Source organism: Podarcis vaucheri (assembly GCF_965113315.1).
Source record: "Podarcis vaucheri genome assembly, chromosome: 11".
Taxonomy (NCBI): domain Eukaryota; kingdom Metazoa; phylum Chordata; class Lepidosauria; order Squamata; family Lacertidae; genus Podarcis; species Podarcis vaucheri.
The window spans coordinates 16,209,266-16,229,590 of record NC_138749.1 but is presented as its reverse complement, the minus strand read 5'-3'; the positions used below and the strand labels follow the sequence as shown (position 1 = coordinate 16,229,590).

At 45.3% G+C, this 20,325-nt stretch overlaps 1 protein-coding gene across 2 annotated transcripts in view; it reads left to right on the top strand.

Moving 5' to 3' along the window:
- The window catches only part of CPLX4 (complexin 4), a 38,306-nt gene extending 32,208 nt beyond the window's left edge, over positions 1 to 6,098 (top strand). The window contains exons 3-4 of one of the 2 annotated variants that reach the window (XM_082242292.1): positions 3,056 to 3,184; positions 5,619 to 6,098. In XM_082242292.1, the coding sequence (XP_082098418.1) occupies positions 3,056 to 3,184; positions 5,619 to 5,846 (357 nt within the window). In that variant the 3' untranslated portion in view covers positions 5,847 to 6,098. The remainder of the gene's footprint in view (positions 1 to 3,055; positions 3,185 to 5,618) is intronic. The other variant, XM_082242293.1, reaches the window with a different exon arrangement.
- The last annotated feature ends 14,227 nt before the right edge of the window (positions 6,099 to 20,325 follow it).

Genomic DNA, 20,325 nt, shown 5'->3' with positions numbered 1-20,325 from the left:
TATGGAAAGCACAGCCATCCCTTAAATTCTTACGTTTCCAAATTTTGCAGTGCCAAATGATATGTACAAAAATGCATAAACAAGAGCAAATTGTGCATTGAAATGCATATGCTAGTGAAAATGACATATAAGGATATGTTATTCAGGAGGAAGCGCTTTACTTGGACAAAATTGTATCTTGGACAAAATTGCATGCAAAAATGTTTCTGTTAGGAGAAATTCGCAGTCAAATGCTGATGAATTTTCATAATAACTCTTTTTTAAAAAATGAAAAAATGAAATTGATGTGGAAATGTAGAAAACTGAACTCAAGAGTGGAAAAATGAGAGGCTGGGAGAAACTGAAATTGACAGATCTGCCCATCCCTAGATGCAACCCAGTCCCATGCAGGCTAATTCAGAAGTTAGTCTCAATGGGCTAACTCTAAAGTAAGTTTGCATAGGGCTTACTGTGTTTCCTATGGCATTGTTTCCTATATATCTACTGTAATGCCTTCTTGATGGGACCAGTCCTTTCTTCAGACAATGGCCATTTTGTTTAGATTTTTGCTGTGAGGGACCCAGGCTTTCTATGTACAGGATTTGTGTGTGTTTTTTTAAAAAAAACCAAAAAACACACAGTTCACCCATCAAAGATAAGCATTAATGCTTCATTAAATCTCCAGAACGAACGCTGACAGCAGCTAAAGGCCAACAGGAATAAGCATCAATGCTGTCAGCAGGAGGTGTTTCAGAATGTAAGATGGGATCGTGCATCTGAATAAAAGTAGGAGCAAATGAATGAATGAATGAATGAATGAATGAATGAGTGTGCACACAGTGCATGAATAGGCAGAACCCTTCAGAAGCAGAATGGGCTGGCCAGCTACTTAACCAGTTATTTACTCACATATTTATTCTTGGTAGACAGAAGCCCAGTGCATTGTTCTGCTTTAGCATTTGCGAATCACAATATTCAGGAACGAGGGTATCACCTGATACTATGGTGTTTGCATTGAAATAAATGAGGAAAGTGAATATGTATAGGCAACTGCATATACATAGGTAAGTGCTTCATACAATAGATGGGTCAGAGAATTGTAACAAGGTATACATCTGAATCCACATCTGGGTCTAGGAAGGAGGAGGAGGAGGGGAAGAAGAAGAAGAAGAAGAAGAAGAAGAAGAAGAAGAAGAAGAAGAAGAAGAAGAAGAAGACTATTTATATTCTGCCCATCTGATGGTGTTGCACCAGCCACTCTGGGCAGCTTCCAACATAATGAAAACATAATTAAGCATTAAAAATTAACACAATCCCTATACAGGGTTGCCTTCAGATGTCTTCTGAAGGTTGTATAGTTACTTATCTCCTTGGTTAGGAGGTCACATAACTCCATACCCTCCAATATTTCTCCAATGAAAATAAGGGCATCCTAAGGAAAAGTGGGACATTCCAGGATCAAATCAGAACCTGGGATGGCATCTGTAAGTCCAGGACTGTCCCTGGAAAATAGGGACACTTGGAGGGCCTGTATTGCTATCAATGATTTGTTTTATATCACTGTGGACTGGCCTGATGAAACATGGTAAAGGTAAAGGGACCCTGATCATTAGGTCCAGTCATGGCCGACTCTGGGGTTGCAGCCCTCATCTCGCTTTATTGGCCGAGGGAACCGGCGTACAGCTTCCGGGTCATGTGGCCAGCATGACTAAGCCGCTTCTGGCGAACCAGAGCAGCGCACGGAAACACCGTTTACCTTCCCGCCGGAGCGGTACCTATTTATCTACTTGCACTTTGACATGCTTTTGAACTGCAAGGTGGGCAGGAGCAGGGACCGAGCAATGGGAGCTCACCCCGTCGCAGTGATTCGAACCGCTGACCTTCTGATCGGCAAGTCCTAGGCTCTGTGGTTTAACCCACAGCGCCACCTGTATCCTGTTATAAAATAAGCAAACCAACCAACCAACCCATGAGAGTAGATGGAGTTTCCTGCTCAGCATCTGACCCTTTTCCAAGTTTGGTGTGATTAGGGTGGAAGGATTCACAATACCAACTGTGCTCTGTTTGTGACTTTCTTGGAGCATTTGGCTAGTAGCTACTGCTGACAGGAGAACGCTAGACCAGAGGTATTGTTGTCCAAACCCAACATGTCAGTCCTTGCATTCTTGTAGTCTGGAGTAACTGCCATGATTAACTGTGTCTTATGAGAATATAACCTCGTTTATATAGTGTGAAAGTATGTTCCTATCGGGGACGCGGGTGGCGCTGTGGGCTAAAGCCTCAGCGCCTAGGGCTTGCCGATCGAAAGGTCGGCGGTTCGAATCCCCGCGGCGGGGTGCGCTCCCGCTGCTCGGTCCCAGCGCCTGCCAACCTAGCAGTTCGAAAGCACCCCCGGGGGCAAGTAGATAAATAGGTACCGCTTACCAGCGGGAAGGTAAACGGCGTTCCGTGTGCGGCTCTGGCTCGCCAGAGCAGCGTTGTCACGCTGGCCACGTGACCCGGAAGTGTCTCCGGACAGCGCTGGCCCCCGGCCAATAAATGTGAGATGGGCGCACAAACCCCAGAGTCTGGCAAGACTGGCCCGTTTGGGCAGGGGTACCTTTACCTTTACCTTTTATGTTCCTATCGAGCAGGTGGTGAAACAACGAATCTGTCAAATGAAAAGGGAGGCGACCCATGCCTGTTAGCTTTCTTAAGAGAGAACAGGTTCACTTTTGGCACACACAATAAAAGGCAATTGAGTAGGCCAGATTTTACATTTCTGGTTAATTTTATTGTTCATTATTTCACCCTTCTGACCGTAACAAAAAAGCATGTAATCTGGCATGAATATGATGTAGTGGAAAAAAATATGTATGAATGGATAGTAAAGGCTGACTTGGAATGAAAGAGTTGGTCAGAAAAAGTGACTCATGGTGCTTCTAATTTAGCACTGTGGAGCTGGCGGCTTGGTAGGACTTAAAAGCGGCTGAGTTCAGAACGAGCCACTGCCATCTTACCACCATTTGTTAGACCTGGAGCTCAAGGGGGAAAGACATTTCAGTGGCAATTAAACTGTATCTCCCCCCACTTTCAGCTTTCACTTGGCAAATGGCTGAACAGAGCAACTCCATGTCTCAGGGTCCTTATGGCTAATCTGTGTTCCTGTAACAGTCAGGATGCAAGGCTTGGCTGCCAGGAAATCCTGGCTCAGTTCATGCCACATGTGATGGATTTCTCCCTCCACCCAGTTCTGCCAGTGGCTGACTCACTACAAGTCCTTATCCTGAAGGTCTTGTTTATATCTGTAAGTTAAATGGAACAGTGTGCAGCGGCTCTGCATGCAATCCAAGTCACAAGTCAAATCAGGGTGCCTTGAGGTGTCATTGTTTTGAATGCCAGGGTTGAATCAGGATGTTAGCTCTGGTGTCCCAGAGTAGCAACATCCTCTCGGCCTCCAAAGCCTCGTTTGCACACATGAAATGCTGCAGAGGTGTTTCCTAGCCTCTATCTATCTATCTACCGGTATCTATCTATCATCTATCTATCATCTATCTATCTCTATATATCTATCTAATCTATCATCTGCGGTGGTACCTCGGTTCTTGAAGGTAATCCGTTCTGGAAGACTATTCAAGTTCCGAAACATTCGAAAACCAAGGCTCAAAGGGGTACCTGAAAATTCAATTGAGAAAATTGAAAAACACACAGAGGAAGCTGTCCGACTTCTGAGGCGCGTTCGAAAACAGAAGCATTTACTTCCAGGTTTTTAGCATTTGGGTTCCGAAATGTTTGTCAGCGGAGACGTTCAAGAACCGAAGTACCAGTGTATCTATCTATCTAAAAGCAAAACTAAGCTGACCATAAGGGGAATGGCCTGTTGCTGTTTAAGTGAGGAGCGGGGGGGGGGGGAGAGAGAGAGAGAGAGAGAGAGAGCGCAGGGCAGGGCAGGGCAGGAAGATGGATAGCTCTTAGCTTTTAATCAGAGGGGATTGTTTTGCCAGGGCTCTCCAATCACTGTGCTTTAGGGGAGGGACCTTGATGGAAAAACATTTTGCTTTGTGTCTGCTTGTTGCTCTCTAGTAAGTTCTGTCTCTCTGGAGCATGGCTGCTTGGAAACTTATGGTGAACCAGGCAGTGTCCCTTTTCTCACAGGCTCCCATCACTTTCCATTTTTATTACCAACAAATCAGTTTTATTTTCATACCATTTTTTCTTATTGCTCTTTTTCGTTTCGTTCGTTTGTGCCATTTTTGTGTGTCTGTTGAAGAGTATTTGTAGTACGGTGCTTACCAGTGCTATTTTTTTCATAGAAAAAGAGGTGCCGGAACTAGGAGAGAGAGAAGAGGGGTTTTCTTCCACCTCTTTCCCTCACGGCCGTTAGAGAGACCCTTTGCCATAGCTTGAGCAGATTTTACAGACTTAAGCCTTCTAATGCATGGAGTGCTTTGGGATCAGAAGGAAAGAGGCAATTGACTGAAGATGCATTGCCCAGGGCTGCAGCTGAAATTTTTTAGATTCTAGATCCCCCTCCTGTTATTTTTATTACTTGAAAATGTGGTGAGCTAACATGGCTACACCAGAGGGTGCTCTCAGTCATTATGATCAGGGATGCCAACTTGAATAAAATATGGGGGGAGCCCCACCCTGTATTATGGTCACAATACATGGGGCACGCATGTCGTTTGAATGGTAATCCCCATCAAATATTTTATGGGGGGGGCTGAAGGGACCTCAGCCCCTAGAAGTTGGCTCCTATGATTATAATGACAGGGGCACTGGACTTCTGCCCCCAAACCCTACCCTGCCCCGACAGCAGAATTAGCAAATTTGTTGTGCAGAAAAAAGAGTTGCACAATATGGCAGGGGAACATAGCTGTCAACCTTCCCTTTTTTGGTGGGAAATTCCCTTATTCCAACACCGTTTCCCGATGCTTCCCGCTGCTATCCCAGATTGTTATATATCCCGTAGACTGTCCCTGGGACAGGTGAGGCTGCTGATCCCTTATTTTTGAGGCTGCTGATCCCTTATTTTCAAATCTGAAAGTTGACAGGTATGCGGGGGAAGTCCTGCTCACCCTGAACGGGGCTGAATATTTGTTTTTGCAACTGCAGCAATGGCTGCATTGCTAACTGGGCATTGAAATATTACAATGTTTTTGTGAAATATAAGAATCCAAAAATCCTTGTCCTTCTTCCTTGATGGCATCTGTCTGTCTCAAGACACAATGGAAAGGTCTCTCCACTGGTCCAACCACTGGAGAGCTACAGTGCCTGCCGCGGCTGTGGAAACCAGTGTAAGAGAGACATGTTTTATTGCAGCTGGGGCAGATGAAGGAGTCCAGGTTTGCTGTCATTCCTCCTCTGGTCCCTGCTGTAGATACGCAGCCCAACTATTTGTCTCCAGGCACTGTGGTCATCTGCAAGGGATTTGAACACAGAACCAGACACAATGAGAAAACAGGAGATAAAAGAGTTATAACAATTGCTATATTTTCTCCTGTCTGAACTTACAAGCATTACAGGAAGTTTTTATTGGTGCAGGATTTAGATTTGACTCGATGGGATAATTTAAATTTAAGTTCTCCCTGCAGAACATGCTCATCACTTCTTCTACTTACCGTATATTCCTTTCCTGTTCCCTTTCCCTCCTTGCTCAGAGCGAATTAGATGAGAATCAGATCCAGATGGCTGGGGACGACGTGGGCTTGCCGGAAGACCTCCAGAAAATGGTGGCGGAAGATCAAGTAGAGGAAGAAGACAAGGATTCTATACTCGGGCAACTTCAGAACATCCCGAACATGGACATGGATCAAATCAAAGAAAAGGCCCAAGCCACCTTCACTGATATTAAACAGGCAGCTGGGGAGAAGTGTTCTGTAATGTAAATAGAGACATTTGCAAGATCTGTATACAAATACCCCATAGAAATGGAAGGCTGTGGCTGCTACTCACTCTCTACCCCTCCACGAGGAAAGATGTGTCTGTGTGTCCCCCCCCCAAAAAAGAAAAAAATCTGGTAAATAATAAGGGTATATGTGCTGACGTATGATGGTGGAGGCAGAAGGACCCCAACATCGCAGGTAAATATCCAAACCTAAAGTAGCAATTGCAAATGTTGTTGTTTAGTCGTTTACTCGTGTCCGACTCTTCATGACCCCATGGACCACTCCTGTCTTCCACTGCCTCCCGCAGTTTGGTCAAACTCATGCTGGTAGCTTCACGAACACTATCCAACCATCTCGTCTTCCGTCGTCCCCTTCTCCTTTTGCCCTCCATCTTTCCCAACATTGGGGTCTTTTCCAGGGAGTCTTCCCTTCTCATGAGGTGGCCAGAGTATTGGAGCCTCAGATTCACGATCTGTCCTTCCAGTGAGCACTCAGGGCTGATTTCCTTCAGAATGGAGAGGTTTGATCTTCTTGCAGTCCATGGGACTCTCAAGAGTCTCCTCTCTTTAGATTTTAGTATTTGCAATTGCAAATACACTAGCTCATATAGGTCCCTGCCAATGCCCATCATGGTGTCAGGTTCTGAATTACGTGGCAAGAGTCACTTGTGAATGGAAGTATTCTCAACTGCTTAAAATTATTTTGCTTTGCAGGATTGAAGACAAGTGCGGTAGTTCACACCTTGGGTTATCAGACTTTCCTAGATAAAAAAATATTAGAGTTGGGGTGTTTCTATTCTGCACGAGGACTTTGCTGAGCAGAAGATATTCCTATTGTATTCCAGTGGGGGCAGTGATGTCATAGAGTAGGGTTGCTGTTCCATCTGCCCCATCCCAGCATGCACCATGTGGGTACACCATAGAGACAGGAAAAGGTAAAGAGTGATCCTTGTATGCACACTCCTTGGCTCTGCTTGCAAAGCAAGTCTTTGTACAGAGAGCAGGCATGTCCATAGAGATCGGGAAAAGTAAAGCGTGATACTCGCGCACACAGTTCCTGGTTCTATTTGCAAAAACCCAGACATTTTGCAAATTTTTAAAAAAGTCTCCACGGATGGTGATATTGCCCTTGGAATCCCGGACATGTCTGGGGAAAACCGGACATATGGCAACCATATAGTAGAGTAAAAGCAGAATATGTTTAAGATAAAACCTACTTACAACTTCCAAACCTCCTCTCACCCTATTTATAATGTAGATTTTATATTTGCTTGAAAGCAGAGAACCTTTCTTTAAAAAAGAAAAGAAAAAAGTCTCCAGTGTTGTTGTTTTTCAGAACATTACCTCTTTTATCACTGCCACTTTAATACAGGACATATTATTTAACCACTCAGAATGCATCAAATCACAGAACTACTAAAGGTTTTTCTGACACCTACAACTTTCAGCCAAATGACTATAACTTCACTAAGGTTTATTATGGGGCTGCTATCTTTTTCTTTTCGCCCCCTGTGCTTTTATTATTATTATTTCTGAAGGCAGAAATATTTTTTATTATTATTATTTCTGAAGGCAGCCCTCTTTAGGGAAGTTTTTAATGTTTGGTGCTGTTCTGTTTTTAATATTCAGTTGGAAGCCGCCCAGAGTGGCTGGGGAAACCCAGCCAAATGGGCGGGGTATAAATAATAAATTATTATTATTATTATTATTATTTTAAGAACAGCCCAATGCAGAGAAAGTTTTCTCATCTATTACTCTTAATAATAAAAAAGTTTAAACCCTAACGCAGCTGCTGTATTGCTGAATGAGCTCTCCAACTTTGGAGTTCCCCCAGATATTGAGGTTTCCACTTCTTGCATGAATGTTTACACATACCCAGAAGGCTTAATAGAATTATGTCAGGTGTTAGCATACAAAATGAAATATTAAGGCCGCATCCAAATTTCCAGGAGCGCTTTCTGCATAGTGATTGGCCCAAGACCATACAGGGAAATTTGCAGTTGAGTGGAGATTTGAACTTGGCTCCGCCTCCATAATCCAGCACTCTAACCTAGCCTTCCACAATCTAGTTTGTTTTGAACTACAACTCCCATCAGCCCCAGCAAGCATGGCCATTTCAGTCCAAAGCAACAAGATGGCACTAGGCTGGGGGAAGGCTGATCTAACCACTGGATTCACACTGCCTCTCAATAAATGGCATGGCCAGACTCATGCGCATTTTTGTTCACATTACTTGCACTGGAAAATTCAGGGAAGTGCAAATTCCCAAGGATGCCTTGCTTTGGTTGTGCATATCGTTTTGGAAAATGCAAATTAGGAATGCCGTATTTAAATGTGAACTGAGCCGAATCTCTCCCCCATTCCTAGCCACCTCTTCCTTCTAATATGTTTCCTCAGATTTTTGACTTAGTTTTGCTGGCTGCACCAGTATTAAGAGTGTGGGGGCAGGGTAACTCCCATCTGAAAGCAGCCTCTGTATGGGCAAAAAGCTCTGTGGCTCTTTTTCATATTGCAACTCCAGGCACAGAGATTACTTGTTTCTAAGTACAGGGAAAATATACTTCTACATTTGACCCATGTGCAGATTTTCCATACTGTATCTCTTATGCCAGAATAATATTTCTGATATTCCTTATACTGGGTATGGGAGGGGGAAATGTAGTTATTAAACTTCTTCCTCCTACCAGCTGCTTTGGGGCATTTTGTTGTTATTATTGATTAAATGTACACTGTTTCCCTAATGCAATTATAGTATTGCATGCCACCTCAGTCTCCGACTGCTGCGCTAACCCAGGATTCGTGTTTCCTTTTGGAAATGAGGCACAGCAGAGACTGTGGTGTCTTTATGATATATGGTTTATTTGCACATATCTACAACCTGAGTTTGCAATGGAGGGGTTCACAACATCAACACCCCAAAAGGATCTTGTTTCTCCCTTAGCTGCAGCCTTGGGGTTGATCAGAGGTCTGACATAGCACCGCCCCCGCTCCCTCTTCCTGAACCTTCCCAAGAAGAGGAGAACAGTTGTTTGCAGAAGGTCATAGTTCAGAGGCTGCAGAGGGGAGAAGCTGGGAAATACCGGGAGAGCAGCAGGGAGAAGCAGGGCAGAGACAGCTGACGGACTCAGTGTCTTTGGAAAGAATTCCTGACCACCAACCCCCGGGCCAAGCGTGCATTGAGAGTAGTAGAACAGAAAGCTCAAAGGCAGAAAGCACAGATCAGCTGACACAGGGATGGTGTATACCGTAATAGGAGGGACAGAGGGGGTGGGACTTTAATCGGAGCGACACCATTATCTAAGAGGCGGCATCCTCCGCCTCTGTGAATATTGAATAAAATACCATGGTAAGAACATCTTGTTTTCCCAATTCCCATTTCTGGCTGCCAGCTGTGAGAAGAATCAGATTCCCTGAAGCCTGACACTCTCCCTCCCTGCTTGGCGCTTTTCTTCTAGGTCACATCATGCCCACTTTCAGCTCTAAACTCTGGCTATTGTCCTTCCCACTACCCGCAAGTTGTGTGAGGGGCCCCACCCATTTGCCATCTCACACAGAACCCCCTTTCCTTTGTTCTCTTTATGGCCCAACACCCAGGTGACTAGCTCATCATGAAACTAGCCTGGCTTGTATTTTAACACTTGCAGGATCCAGGGATCAGAAGGCTTGATTAGGTTTTAACACCTGTTGGACCCGGGGATTAGAGGGGCCTAGCGCCCACAAAGACATAACAATATACTCTGTATTCTCAAGTCACTAGGGAAAGTTTGGGCTGAATCTCTCCTGCAAAATAGTGACAAGTCCAGTTCCTTCCACATGCCGCTACTCAGCTTTTAAAGAAAACAACTTGCAAAAGTTGAAAATGGCTGCTCCTCCAAATCAGGTGTGGGCTGCAGGGGCAAGTGTGGGGAGGAGAGGGTAAGTTTATTTCACAAATCCAGCACGGTTCAGACATAAGCCTCTTTCAGAAGACCTTCAAGCCTTTCTAGTCTGGTGGAAGGAAGGACAAGTGACCTGCTTCAGAACATTAAAAACCCTCCTAGATCACACTCAGGAGACATCCAGTACAGTGGTACCTCGGGTTAAGTACTTAATTCATTCCGGAGGTCCGTACTTAACCTGAAACTGTCCTTAACCTGAAGCACCACTTTAGCTAATGGGGCCTCCTACTGCCGCCGCGCCGCTGGAGCCTGATTTCTGTTCTTATCCTGAAGCAAAGTTCTTAACCTGAAGCACTATTTCTGGCTTAGTGGAGTGTGTAACCTGAAGCGTATGTAACCCGAGGTACCACTGTACGGAATCTTATTCACCATGGTGGCCAACTCAGAATTCCTGTACTTGAGTGGTGAATTATAGAATTGTAGAGATTGAAGGCACCTTGGGGGTTATCTGGTCCAAACCCCTGAAATGCAGGAATCTCAACTAAAGCATCCAAGACAGATGCTAAACCACATCCAAGGAAGGGAATCCACAACCTGGAAAAGGAGTCCATTCCACTGTCAGACAGCTCTTACTGCCAGAAGGTTCTTGCTGATGTTTAGTCATAATGTCCTTTCTTGTAACTTGAAGTCCTAGCCTCCAGAGTAGGAGAAGACAAGCTTGCTCCATCTTCCATGCAGTTTAACCCTTAGCTACCTCTTCCTTTGTTGAGCTTATCTGCTGAGTTTCTCTTTGATAAAAGCTTATTTGTTTGGCATGCAAGAGGTTCGGCAAATAGCACCCCCTGGAGATGATGCCGTTGTCCCTTCTGTGAACAGAGTGGTGGCACTTCATCCCTGCTCAACTATGCCATTGGGTACATGTCTGAAAGACACGTGAGAAACCAACGCCATTTGATTCCTGTCCGCGTTCGGCAGGGGTTTTTCCCCCGTTGTGCACACAGCCAAGTAGATTTATTATAATAGGTAGCATCATGCTATAATTATCCCTGAAACTCTTTTATTAAAGAAGCAGGACCTGCTAATCTACAAGGTGCCTGGAAGAGTTTCTGATTATCGACTAATCCTTACTAATCCCTTACAAATCTTATCATTCACCTCATGGCAGCAACAGGCAATATTTTCCCATGGAAATGAAGTTGTGGGCATGGACCTTTTGCAGAGAGAGGGAAACAGAGAGAGCACATAGGGGAAAAAACCTTCTTTTTCAACAATACCATAACAGCGCAGGTGGAGAAGCTTTTTCCAGAGGGCCACATTCCTTGCAGGTCAATCTTCTAGGGGCCAGCATGCCAGTGCTGGGTGGGTCTGGCAAGAGTTGTCTCCTAGAAGACTTGGAGGGCAACAGCAGAAGTGCCAACTTGAATGAAATATTGCAGGTGAGCCCTGCCATGCATAATCAGTCACATGACACAGTGCAAGCACACCATTGGAATGGCAATGCCCATCAACTTTGCAGGGACCCAGCCCCTTCAAATATTTTATTGCAGGGGCCAAAGCCCCCATGGGCCCTAGGAGTTGGCTCCTAGGGGCACCAGGTTGGCAAAGGCTGCCCTGCCGTCTGAGGTCATCTTGAACATAAGAGAGTGCATTATGCCCAGTGAAGGTTGGTCGATTAGGGCCAATAGCAATGCCAACATCAATCTGCCCTCAGGTAGACCCCACCTGCCTGCAACCAGTCGAGGGGCTGCCACTGCCTGCAACCTTCCTCCATCTTAGTCCCAGGAAAATTGAACTGGATACCTTCTACATGCAAAACAGGTACACCTCCGTAGAGTAGGAGACTCTTAATCTCAGGGTCGAAGGTTCGAATCCCGCATAGGTGAAAGATTCCCGCACTACAGGGGTTGAGCTAAATGTGCCACGTGACCCCTTCCAACTGCACAATTCTATTATTCCTATGACACCAGGGATGGGCAATTTCTAATATTATAAGGTTCCATGTTCCATTGCCATTGGCTATCGACCACAGGTTCCACATCCTTACCCCAAATAACAAGGGGCGGCCCAGCCCATTTTGCCACCTGCTGCCAAAGTCTTGCTTACCAGGGTTGTGCAGCTGCTGTGGGGGCAGGGTTGTGGGGGCACCTGCAGTACTGCCACCTCATGAGATTGCTAGCAGGTACTCCCATCAATTGTATCGGCATGTAATGAGATGTACAATAATCCACTCTACACGGTTTCTCTTTTTTATCATCATTTGTTCCTTGTACTCTTATTGTACTGGTTTGCTGTTGTCCTACAAAATACCAACAAGTACCTTGCAAAATAAGGGACGCGGGTGGCGCTGTGGGTAAAACCTCAGTGCCTAGGACTTGCCGATCGCATAGTCAGCAGTTCGAATCCCCGCAGCGGGGTGAGCTCCCGTCTTTCGGTCCCAGCTCCTGCCCACCTAGTAGTTCAAAAGCACCCCTAAGTGCAAGTAGATAAATAGGTACTGCTTTATAGCAGGAAGGTAAACGGCGTTTCCGTGTGCTGCGCTGGTGCTGGCTCGCCAGAGCAGCTTCGTCACGCTGGCCACGTGACCCGGAAGTGTCTCCGGACAGCGCTGGCCCCCGGCCTCTTAAGTGAGATGGGCGCACAACCCTAGAGTCGGACACGACTGGCCCGTACGGGCAGGGGTACCTTTACCTTTACCTTACCTTGCAAAATAAAACAAACAAGAATCTGAAGGATACTAGGGTTGGGCGTTGTTCTAAACACTTCAGAGCTGTTCTAAACTCTGCAAACTAGATTCAAAAGCACACATGATTCCTACACCTTTAAGGAAGTGAATAATTCGACAAGCATCATTTGTGTAACTCACCAGCAAGCTACCATGGCTAATACTCCCTGCTCTATACAACTACTAAAAGGCAGAACCCTGTCTTCTTTTTCACCCTGCTATAAACCCTTAATTACTTTTCCTTAATTAAGAAATATTAAAGTTCTGTTTAGGAGAAGGAGAGAATCAATATGCCAAATCAGACTCAGAATGATTCTTTACAGACGCAGAATTATTCTTAGCTCTGGTCTGAGACGATCGCTCTATATTCCTTTAAACACACACACACAGACTTCGACTGCAAGCTGGCCATTGGCGATGGATCTCCAACCTTTTGCATTACGGTACTTTACTGAGCAAAGTACCTTACCTAAAAACACGGCACTAAACAAACCTAAAGCTCTTGACCTTTGAATTAAAATGTGACAAGAACATCTTGAAAATCTTATTGAAAGCATCTGGTGGTTTAGAGGAGCTAATTAAATTCGTCAGCACATATAGGATCAGCATTTTCCTGGTTTAAGGGGTCAAAGGAGAAAGTACAATCAGAATTACCAAACAAGTGGTTAATGAGATTCCATCAAATTTAAGGCTGATAGGAGTTAACAGGTTTGAAATATAATTATAGGGACAATTGCAAGAGGAGAGGAGGGGAGAGGAGAGGAGAGGAGAGGAGAGGAGAGAGAGAGAGAGAGAGAGAGAGAGAGAGAGAGAGAGAGAGAGAGAGAGAACTGTTGTTCAGTGTCTCATCATCAATATATCCACAGGGTCAGTCTAAACCATGTTGCTCCATCATAATGAAACTCACCAAGTCATATTTTAGCTATATAGCCCCACTCCTTACTGATGAAGATGTGCTAAACAGGACATCATTGTTTTTATGGAAGGCACTCTTCCTCCGAATACTATGTGACTGGCTGAAATTCAACCTGTGCAACTCCCCCCCCCCCATTACGAAGAATGTGCTAATGGAGACAAGGACCTCACATTCCTATCTCTGCTCAGACAAGGAACTCAGTGAGTGACACGTCCATGGCCCAAGCATGGGAATGGTCATCGGCGTGCATTGGGGGGCCACGTCATAAAAGTCATTGCGAAACAGTCAAGCGCCAGCTTAGTAGAAATCAGACAGGAGCTGCTTCTGTGCCTTTAACAGCTGACTTTACCCAGAATTCCAGAAAACCCAGTAAAGTGTTTCTTGACATGGAATTGAAGCTATGGCAGGCATAGGCAAACTTGGCCCTCCAGATGTTTTGAGACTACAATTCCCATAATCTCTGACCATTGGTCCTGTTAGCTAGGGATGATGGGAGTTGTAGTCCCAAAACATCTGGAGGGCTGAGTTTGCCTGTGCCTGTCAAGCTGCTTTTTAAGGGAGCTGTGGAATAAACACAACCGGCTGCTGACATCTGCAGCTCAAGCAGCTACACAGCTACAATGGCCAGCTGTAAAATTGGCAAGCCCACTTTTGTTTCTCTCAGGCTCTCCCTTATTTATTTTGGAGGTGTTTTTAAAAAAAAGTTTACAAAGTACAATACACTTAGAACACTGCCTGCAAATGCAAAAGACTAAAGCCAAGGTTTGGTATTTGTAGTGTATGAGAGAAGTGATGTAGATGTACATTTTGAAGTGTTGGATCCCCCATAACCACTCCCTTAGATAGGGTCCAAAATTTTAGGTAGATATTTCGTTCCTCTACAAACACACACACACACACTCACAACAGCTGAAGAGCAGCAGTGCATAGCATCCAGAAGAGTCTGTGCTGGCCTAGCCCCCACTTGCCCCTCTGAAAAATGCCATGGCTTTTATTGCACACATTGATATGTAATATAATATGTGCACACGGGTGTATCTCTGCCAGGGATGGCTGCCATATCAAAGGAAGCAAGCAGAGAGAAGAAGAAGAAGAAGAAGAAGAAGAAGAAGAAGAAGAAGAAGAAGAAGAAGAAGAAGAAGAAGAAGGTGGTCTTACTGGTGTTCCATCACATGGGAGCTGCCGGCTGCCACTGCCAAAGGAACAACAACACAACCCCGGATTTTCATTCTTCTTACCGCTAATAGGATCGCTGGAGCTCAGAGCCGTCATCCCATCAAGATAAACGTCTCGGGTGCCCACTTTTAAGCAATCTGAATTCAATTAGGCTAATTGGAAAACAAGTAAAGAAGGATTGCATTAATGTAGCTTTACTGTGTGAAACTCAAAAACCCCACCCTCATGGGAGAAGTGAAGGGGGTGGGAAGAGGAGACAAGTGCATTTGACAAATACCGTATTTTTTGCTCCATAACACTCACTTTTTTCCTCCTAGAAAGTAAGGGGAAATGTCTGTACGTGTTATGGAGGGAATGCCTATGGGTGGCGGGGGGGGGGGGATCTGCTGCAGTCATGAGCAGAGGATCCATGGTTCCCCTTCCTTCCCTGCTCCGTGGCTCGCTTTGAAACAGCAAAGCGGGAGAAGAACCACTGAGTGGGGAGAAGAGAGGGACAGAGAGCCTGGTTACAAAGCACGGATCCACATGGATCCTCAAGATTTTTGCACTGGGTCACCCCAAATTCACCATCAGATCACATAGCATGTCCATGGCTACAGCTTGCACCAAAAAAATCACGCATCCACTGTCGCCTGGGGCCGCAGTGGTGCAAAAACGTGGTTACAAAACATGGATCCACATGGATCCTCAGGATTTTTGCATTGGGCTACCCCAAACTCACTGTCAGATCACATGTCTGTGGCCACAGCATGAACCACAAAAATCATACATCCACTGTTTCGTTTAGAATATTTTTTTTCTTCTTTTCCTCCTCTAAAAACTATGTGCGTGTTATGGTTGGGTGCATGTTATAGAGCGAAAAATACGGTAAGTTGTGGTGGTTCGTTCACGAAAGACAGAGGTTGGCTTGGCAGCCTCACACTCTTCCTCCTTTCTGGGCTCCTGTGCATTTATTAGCATGGGCTGTCCTCTCACAGTGGTGGCTGGTAAGATGGGGTTTGGTGGAGGAGCCAAGGAGGTCTCTTTCTTCTGGTCAATTTCTTCTGGTCTTCTTCCAATCCTCATCCCTTGCATAGATGCCGTGAACACCTAAGTAAAGCAGTAGTAAAAGCATGGCAAAGGCTCTGCCCCACTTTGCCCTGGATACTAGCCCTCCCAGCCCCCTCCCCATCTCTTTGAGCTTCATCCCTGATCCTGAATGGGGCAACTGTGGCTCTGAAGGACCAGGTGCGCAGCCTGGGAGTCATTTTTTACTCATAACTGTCCATGGAGGCGCAGGTCAGTTCTGTGTCCAGGGCTCCATCTGGTACATTGGCTGAGCCCCTACCTGCCTGCACACTGTCTCAGCAGAGTGGTACATGCTCTGGTTATCGCCCGCTTGGACTACTGCAATGCACTCTACATGGGACTGCCCTTGAGGGTGACTCAGAAACTACAACTAATCCAGAATGTGGCATCTGGACTGGTGATTGGGAAATGCCACTGAGACCATATAACACTGGTCCTAAGAGATCTACATTGGCTTCCAGTACATTTTCAAACTCAATTCAAAGTGTTGGTGCTGACCTTGGAAGCTCTAAATGGCTTTGACCCTTTATACCTGAAGGAGCATTTCCACCTCCATCATTCTGGCAGTTCCCTCATTGTGAGAAGTGAGGTTACAGGGAACCAGGCAGAGGGCCTTCTTGGTAGTGGCACCTGCCCTGTGGAACACCCTCCCATCAGATGTCAAGGAAATAAACAGTGATATGACTTTTAGAAGACATCTGAAGACAGCCCTGTATTGGGAAGTTTTTAATGTTTGATGTTTTATTGTGGTTTTAGATTTTGCTGGAAGCTCTTCAGAGTGGCAGAGGCAATCCAGTCAGATGGGCGGCATATAAATATTATTATTATTCATCCCAAAGTGCCTTCAGGCTCTAGTTTGGGGGGCGGGTTAATGGTTACTTATATTTTATTGGTTTTGGTACAAAATTACACAAACAGAAAATGATAACCATAGAGTTCATTAAACTCACTTTCAACCCTGCTTTCTGCATACAGAAAGCAGGTTCCATACGCTTCATGTTACAGACTCCGCTAACCCAGAAATAGTACCTCGGGTTCAGAACTTTGCTTCAGGATGAGAACAGAAATCGTGCTCTGGCGGCCCCATTGGCTAAAGTGGTGCCTCAGGTTAAGAACAGTTTCAGGTTAAGAACGGACCTCTGGAACGAATTAAGTTCTTAACCTGAGGTACCACTGTACAGCACAGCAAAGGAAGGTGATGTGTGTGTCTCCTCCATCCTCCATCCTCTTTTGCTCCCCATCCTCCGTTTTATATTTAAGCAGGGCACGCAGGTTCACAGCCTCTCCATCAGTCTTAGTGTGGCCCTCAATCTACCAGAATGACTGTTAGCCATTCTTGCCAATGGAACGTCTCTGTCCAGAAGTAGTATATCTGGGACAAAGAACAAGGAAAGGCTCCTGCATTCAAAATAAGCTCTCTACTGGCATCTGCCTGGCATCTGCCTGGCCAAACAGAATAATGGACTATTAGATGGACCTAGATGGTGGGATGCAAGACAGCTCCTTTGGCTGTTGCTGGTGGCAGACAGCTAGGCAGACCAACCTGCAACCCAGACCAGAGAGGCAGGGCAAACCACGATTGGCTGTGTTTCCTCTAAGCTTTTGCCTGCATGCTGCTAAGGGGCTTATAGTCTTTTGTTTTCCCAGAGTTAATTCTTTTTACCCGTTGCCCTGCACTCCCTAATGCTGCCAGGGAAGGTTACCCTTTTATCGAGCCCATTTTGTGTGTGTGTGTGTTTATGGGACGGCAAAACAGAAGGGAACTGGGTGAAAGAGGAAGGAGACAAGTTAGCAGCATCGTGGAGGCAGCAGAGAAAACACTCGAAGCAGTCAGCAGGGGAGTCATTGCGCCACTTAAAATTGCAGGTGTCTTCTCAAGGAAATCTGTTAGTGACAGTGGTGCAATGTTCCTAATGCCTTGTCATTTGGACTGGGGCGTTTTAACAGGCATTCCACCTGTGCTACTCCCTGAGTATACAAGATAACACCAACTCCCAAAGCCCTAGGCTTCTCCTGACTGGAGTTAAGGTGCCACAATTAAAAAGGCCCTGTCTCACTTAGGTGGCAGGTGGTGAGAAATACCTGCTGGCAGTCAGTGTAGACATGGCTAGTTGAACAAATAGTACAGTGGACGCTCGGGTTGCGAACGTGATCCATGTGAGAGGTACTTTCGCAACCCGCAGCGTTCACAACCTGCAGCGCCGCATCTGCGCATGCGTGGGTCGCGATTTGGCACTTCTGTGCATGCGCAAAGCATGATTTAGTGCTTCTGCGCATGCGCGAGCACCAAAACCCAGAGGTAACCCGTTCTGGTACTTCCGGGTTCGGCACAGTGCGCAACCCAAAAACCCGCAACCTGAAGCGTCTGTAACCCAAGGTATGACTGTATAATGTATGATGTTTTAAAACTTATACCTTGTTATAAAATTGTACATTGTATAATGGCTCTTCATTTGTTCATCCTTTGAAAAACCATCTTTGATGGCAAAGAACCCATTCCACACACACTTTTCAAAATGTGTGTTTAATGTAACATGTAGTAGCCATCTGATCTGTGACGGCTTCTTCACATGTAGAATCCATCAAGGGATGAGCCCAGAGTGAAATAGGTGTGTAGTTGAGTCCTTATGCAGACCTTCTTGTGTTGTTCTCAAAGGAGAACACAGGAGGCTGCCTTAAACCAAATCAGAGCTGCCATTATTTTCTCAGCAGCTTCAGAACTCAGCAACTCAAAGAACCTGGTGCTGGCTCCTGCCTGAAGCTGTTTGTTCTGGATGCTGCAAGCTCAATCCAGGCTGCTATGTTTCCTTAAGACACTGTGCAAGATGATAAAATGATACAGTGGCTGTCGGTCCAGTATACCTGAAGGAGCGTCTCCACCCCCATCATTCTGCCCGGACACTGAGGTCCAGCGCTGAGGGCCTTCTGGTGGTTCCCTCGTCGCAAGAAACCAAGTTACAGGGAACCAGGCAGAGGGCCTTCTCAGTAGTGGCACCTGCCCTGTGGAACGTCCTCCCACCAGATGTCAAAGAGAAAAACAACTACCAGACTTTTAGAAGACATCTGAAGGCAGCCCTGTTTAGGGAAGCTTTTAATGTTTAATAGATTATTGTATTTTAATATTATGTTGGAAGCCGCCCAGAGTGGCTGGGGAAACCCAGCCAGATGGGCGGGGTATAAATAAATTATCATCATCATCATCATCATCATCACCATCATCATCATCAGTGAGGTACCAGCAACTTCTGGGCATTGCAGTTTCACAGGACAGCGGATGGCCTCTGGAACAACAGCCTACCAATGTGCTGATCAATTGTTTCAACAGGAAGACACTGCCCAAATAACACACAGATAGAGAAAGAGAGACCCTGAATCTTACCATTCCAAGTACCTCCACTGCTTATCTTCAAAATACTTTTCCTCCTTAGAAGCCTACTTTCCCCTAAAGCCTATTTAAAGATCCCAGTCTCCAGTCTCAAAACGGAGTGGAAACGGAAGTATGTGTTTGCCTACGTCTGTCCCTTAATCCCTATGCTTCACCCACTGTCAACTTCATTTTTAAGTAGCCAAGTGGGACAGGGGGCAGCTGCCCCCCCCCCTCGATCCACAAATATTATCGAAAAGCATTGAAAGTACTCAATTATCTGAGTTTCTGCCCGCCCCCCAGCAGAAGCCTGCCACCCGCAATGTCCTATTTACGGGGTGGTTTTTACCCGTGATTTCCCAAGAAAAGCTCAACAATTTTGATTTCCTGAAAAAAGCTGCCACCTTCCTAACAAAAATCCTGGCTATGCCCATGTTTCTAAGGTCTTCAATCCCCGCCTTAGAGGCAAAATTTAAACTGTAGACTCCTCAGGGCAGATAGCTGTCGGTGCTTTTAACATTTGTTTACAGGCTGAGCTTCAGTATTGCCGGGTGGTCCTATGACTACTAGTAGCCATGCTGGTAGCAGTAGCAGTAGTAATAGCAGAAAGTGGTTTCAGAGCTAACATTGGCCAGATTCTAAACTTTAAGTGTCTCTTTCTTTAAGATTTGCTCTTCCCCTTGTTCCACACGTTGATTCCCCCCCAAAAAGTAAAATCTAAATTCATCCCCATATGTTGATATTCAAACACATACCTTCGCACAATTTAACATCTTTCTGAAGCTGCTGCATATCTTTGTTTTCGTGAACAGATCCTTCGAATCATAACAGTTTGCATTTGTTATATTAATATGTGATAAATAAATTGTGGGTTTATCTGCTTACTTATTCCAGTTGTGCGATTTTATTTTATTATTTTATCCTATATACATACATACATACATACATACATACATACATACATACATATATATATAGTGTGTGTGTGTGTGTGTGTGTGTGTGTGTGTGTGTGTGTGTCTTATATTCTTATTGTCCTTGTTATTTTCTCTCTGTTTTCTACCTGCAATGAAGTTTCTGCGACCAGATGCTTGATTTGCAACGGTTTTGTATTTTGGAAATACTGAGTAAAGAGAATAGGAATAGGGGTGGCGGTTCATTCTGAAGGAAACTGAAGGAAGCGACTCAGATCAGTGTTGGCAGCCCTTATCCTTAATTTCAACCAAAAGTACACACTTGTGAGTTTAAGCCTAACAATAACGACGACAACAAAAGATCAGGAAATGGACCATCAGTAATAAAGGCGTGCGTGTTTCTGAGCATGTGCAGAGTGCCTTTCCCCTCCCAGCTGATAAAT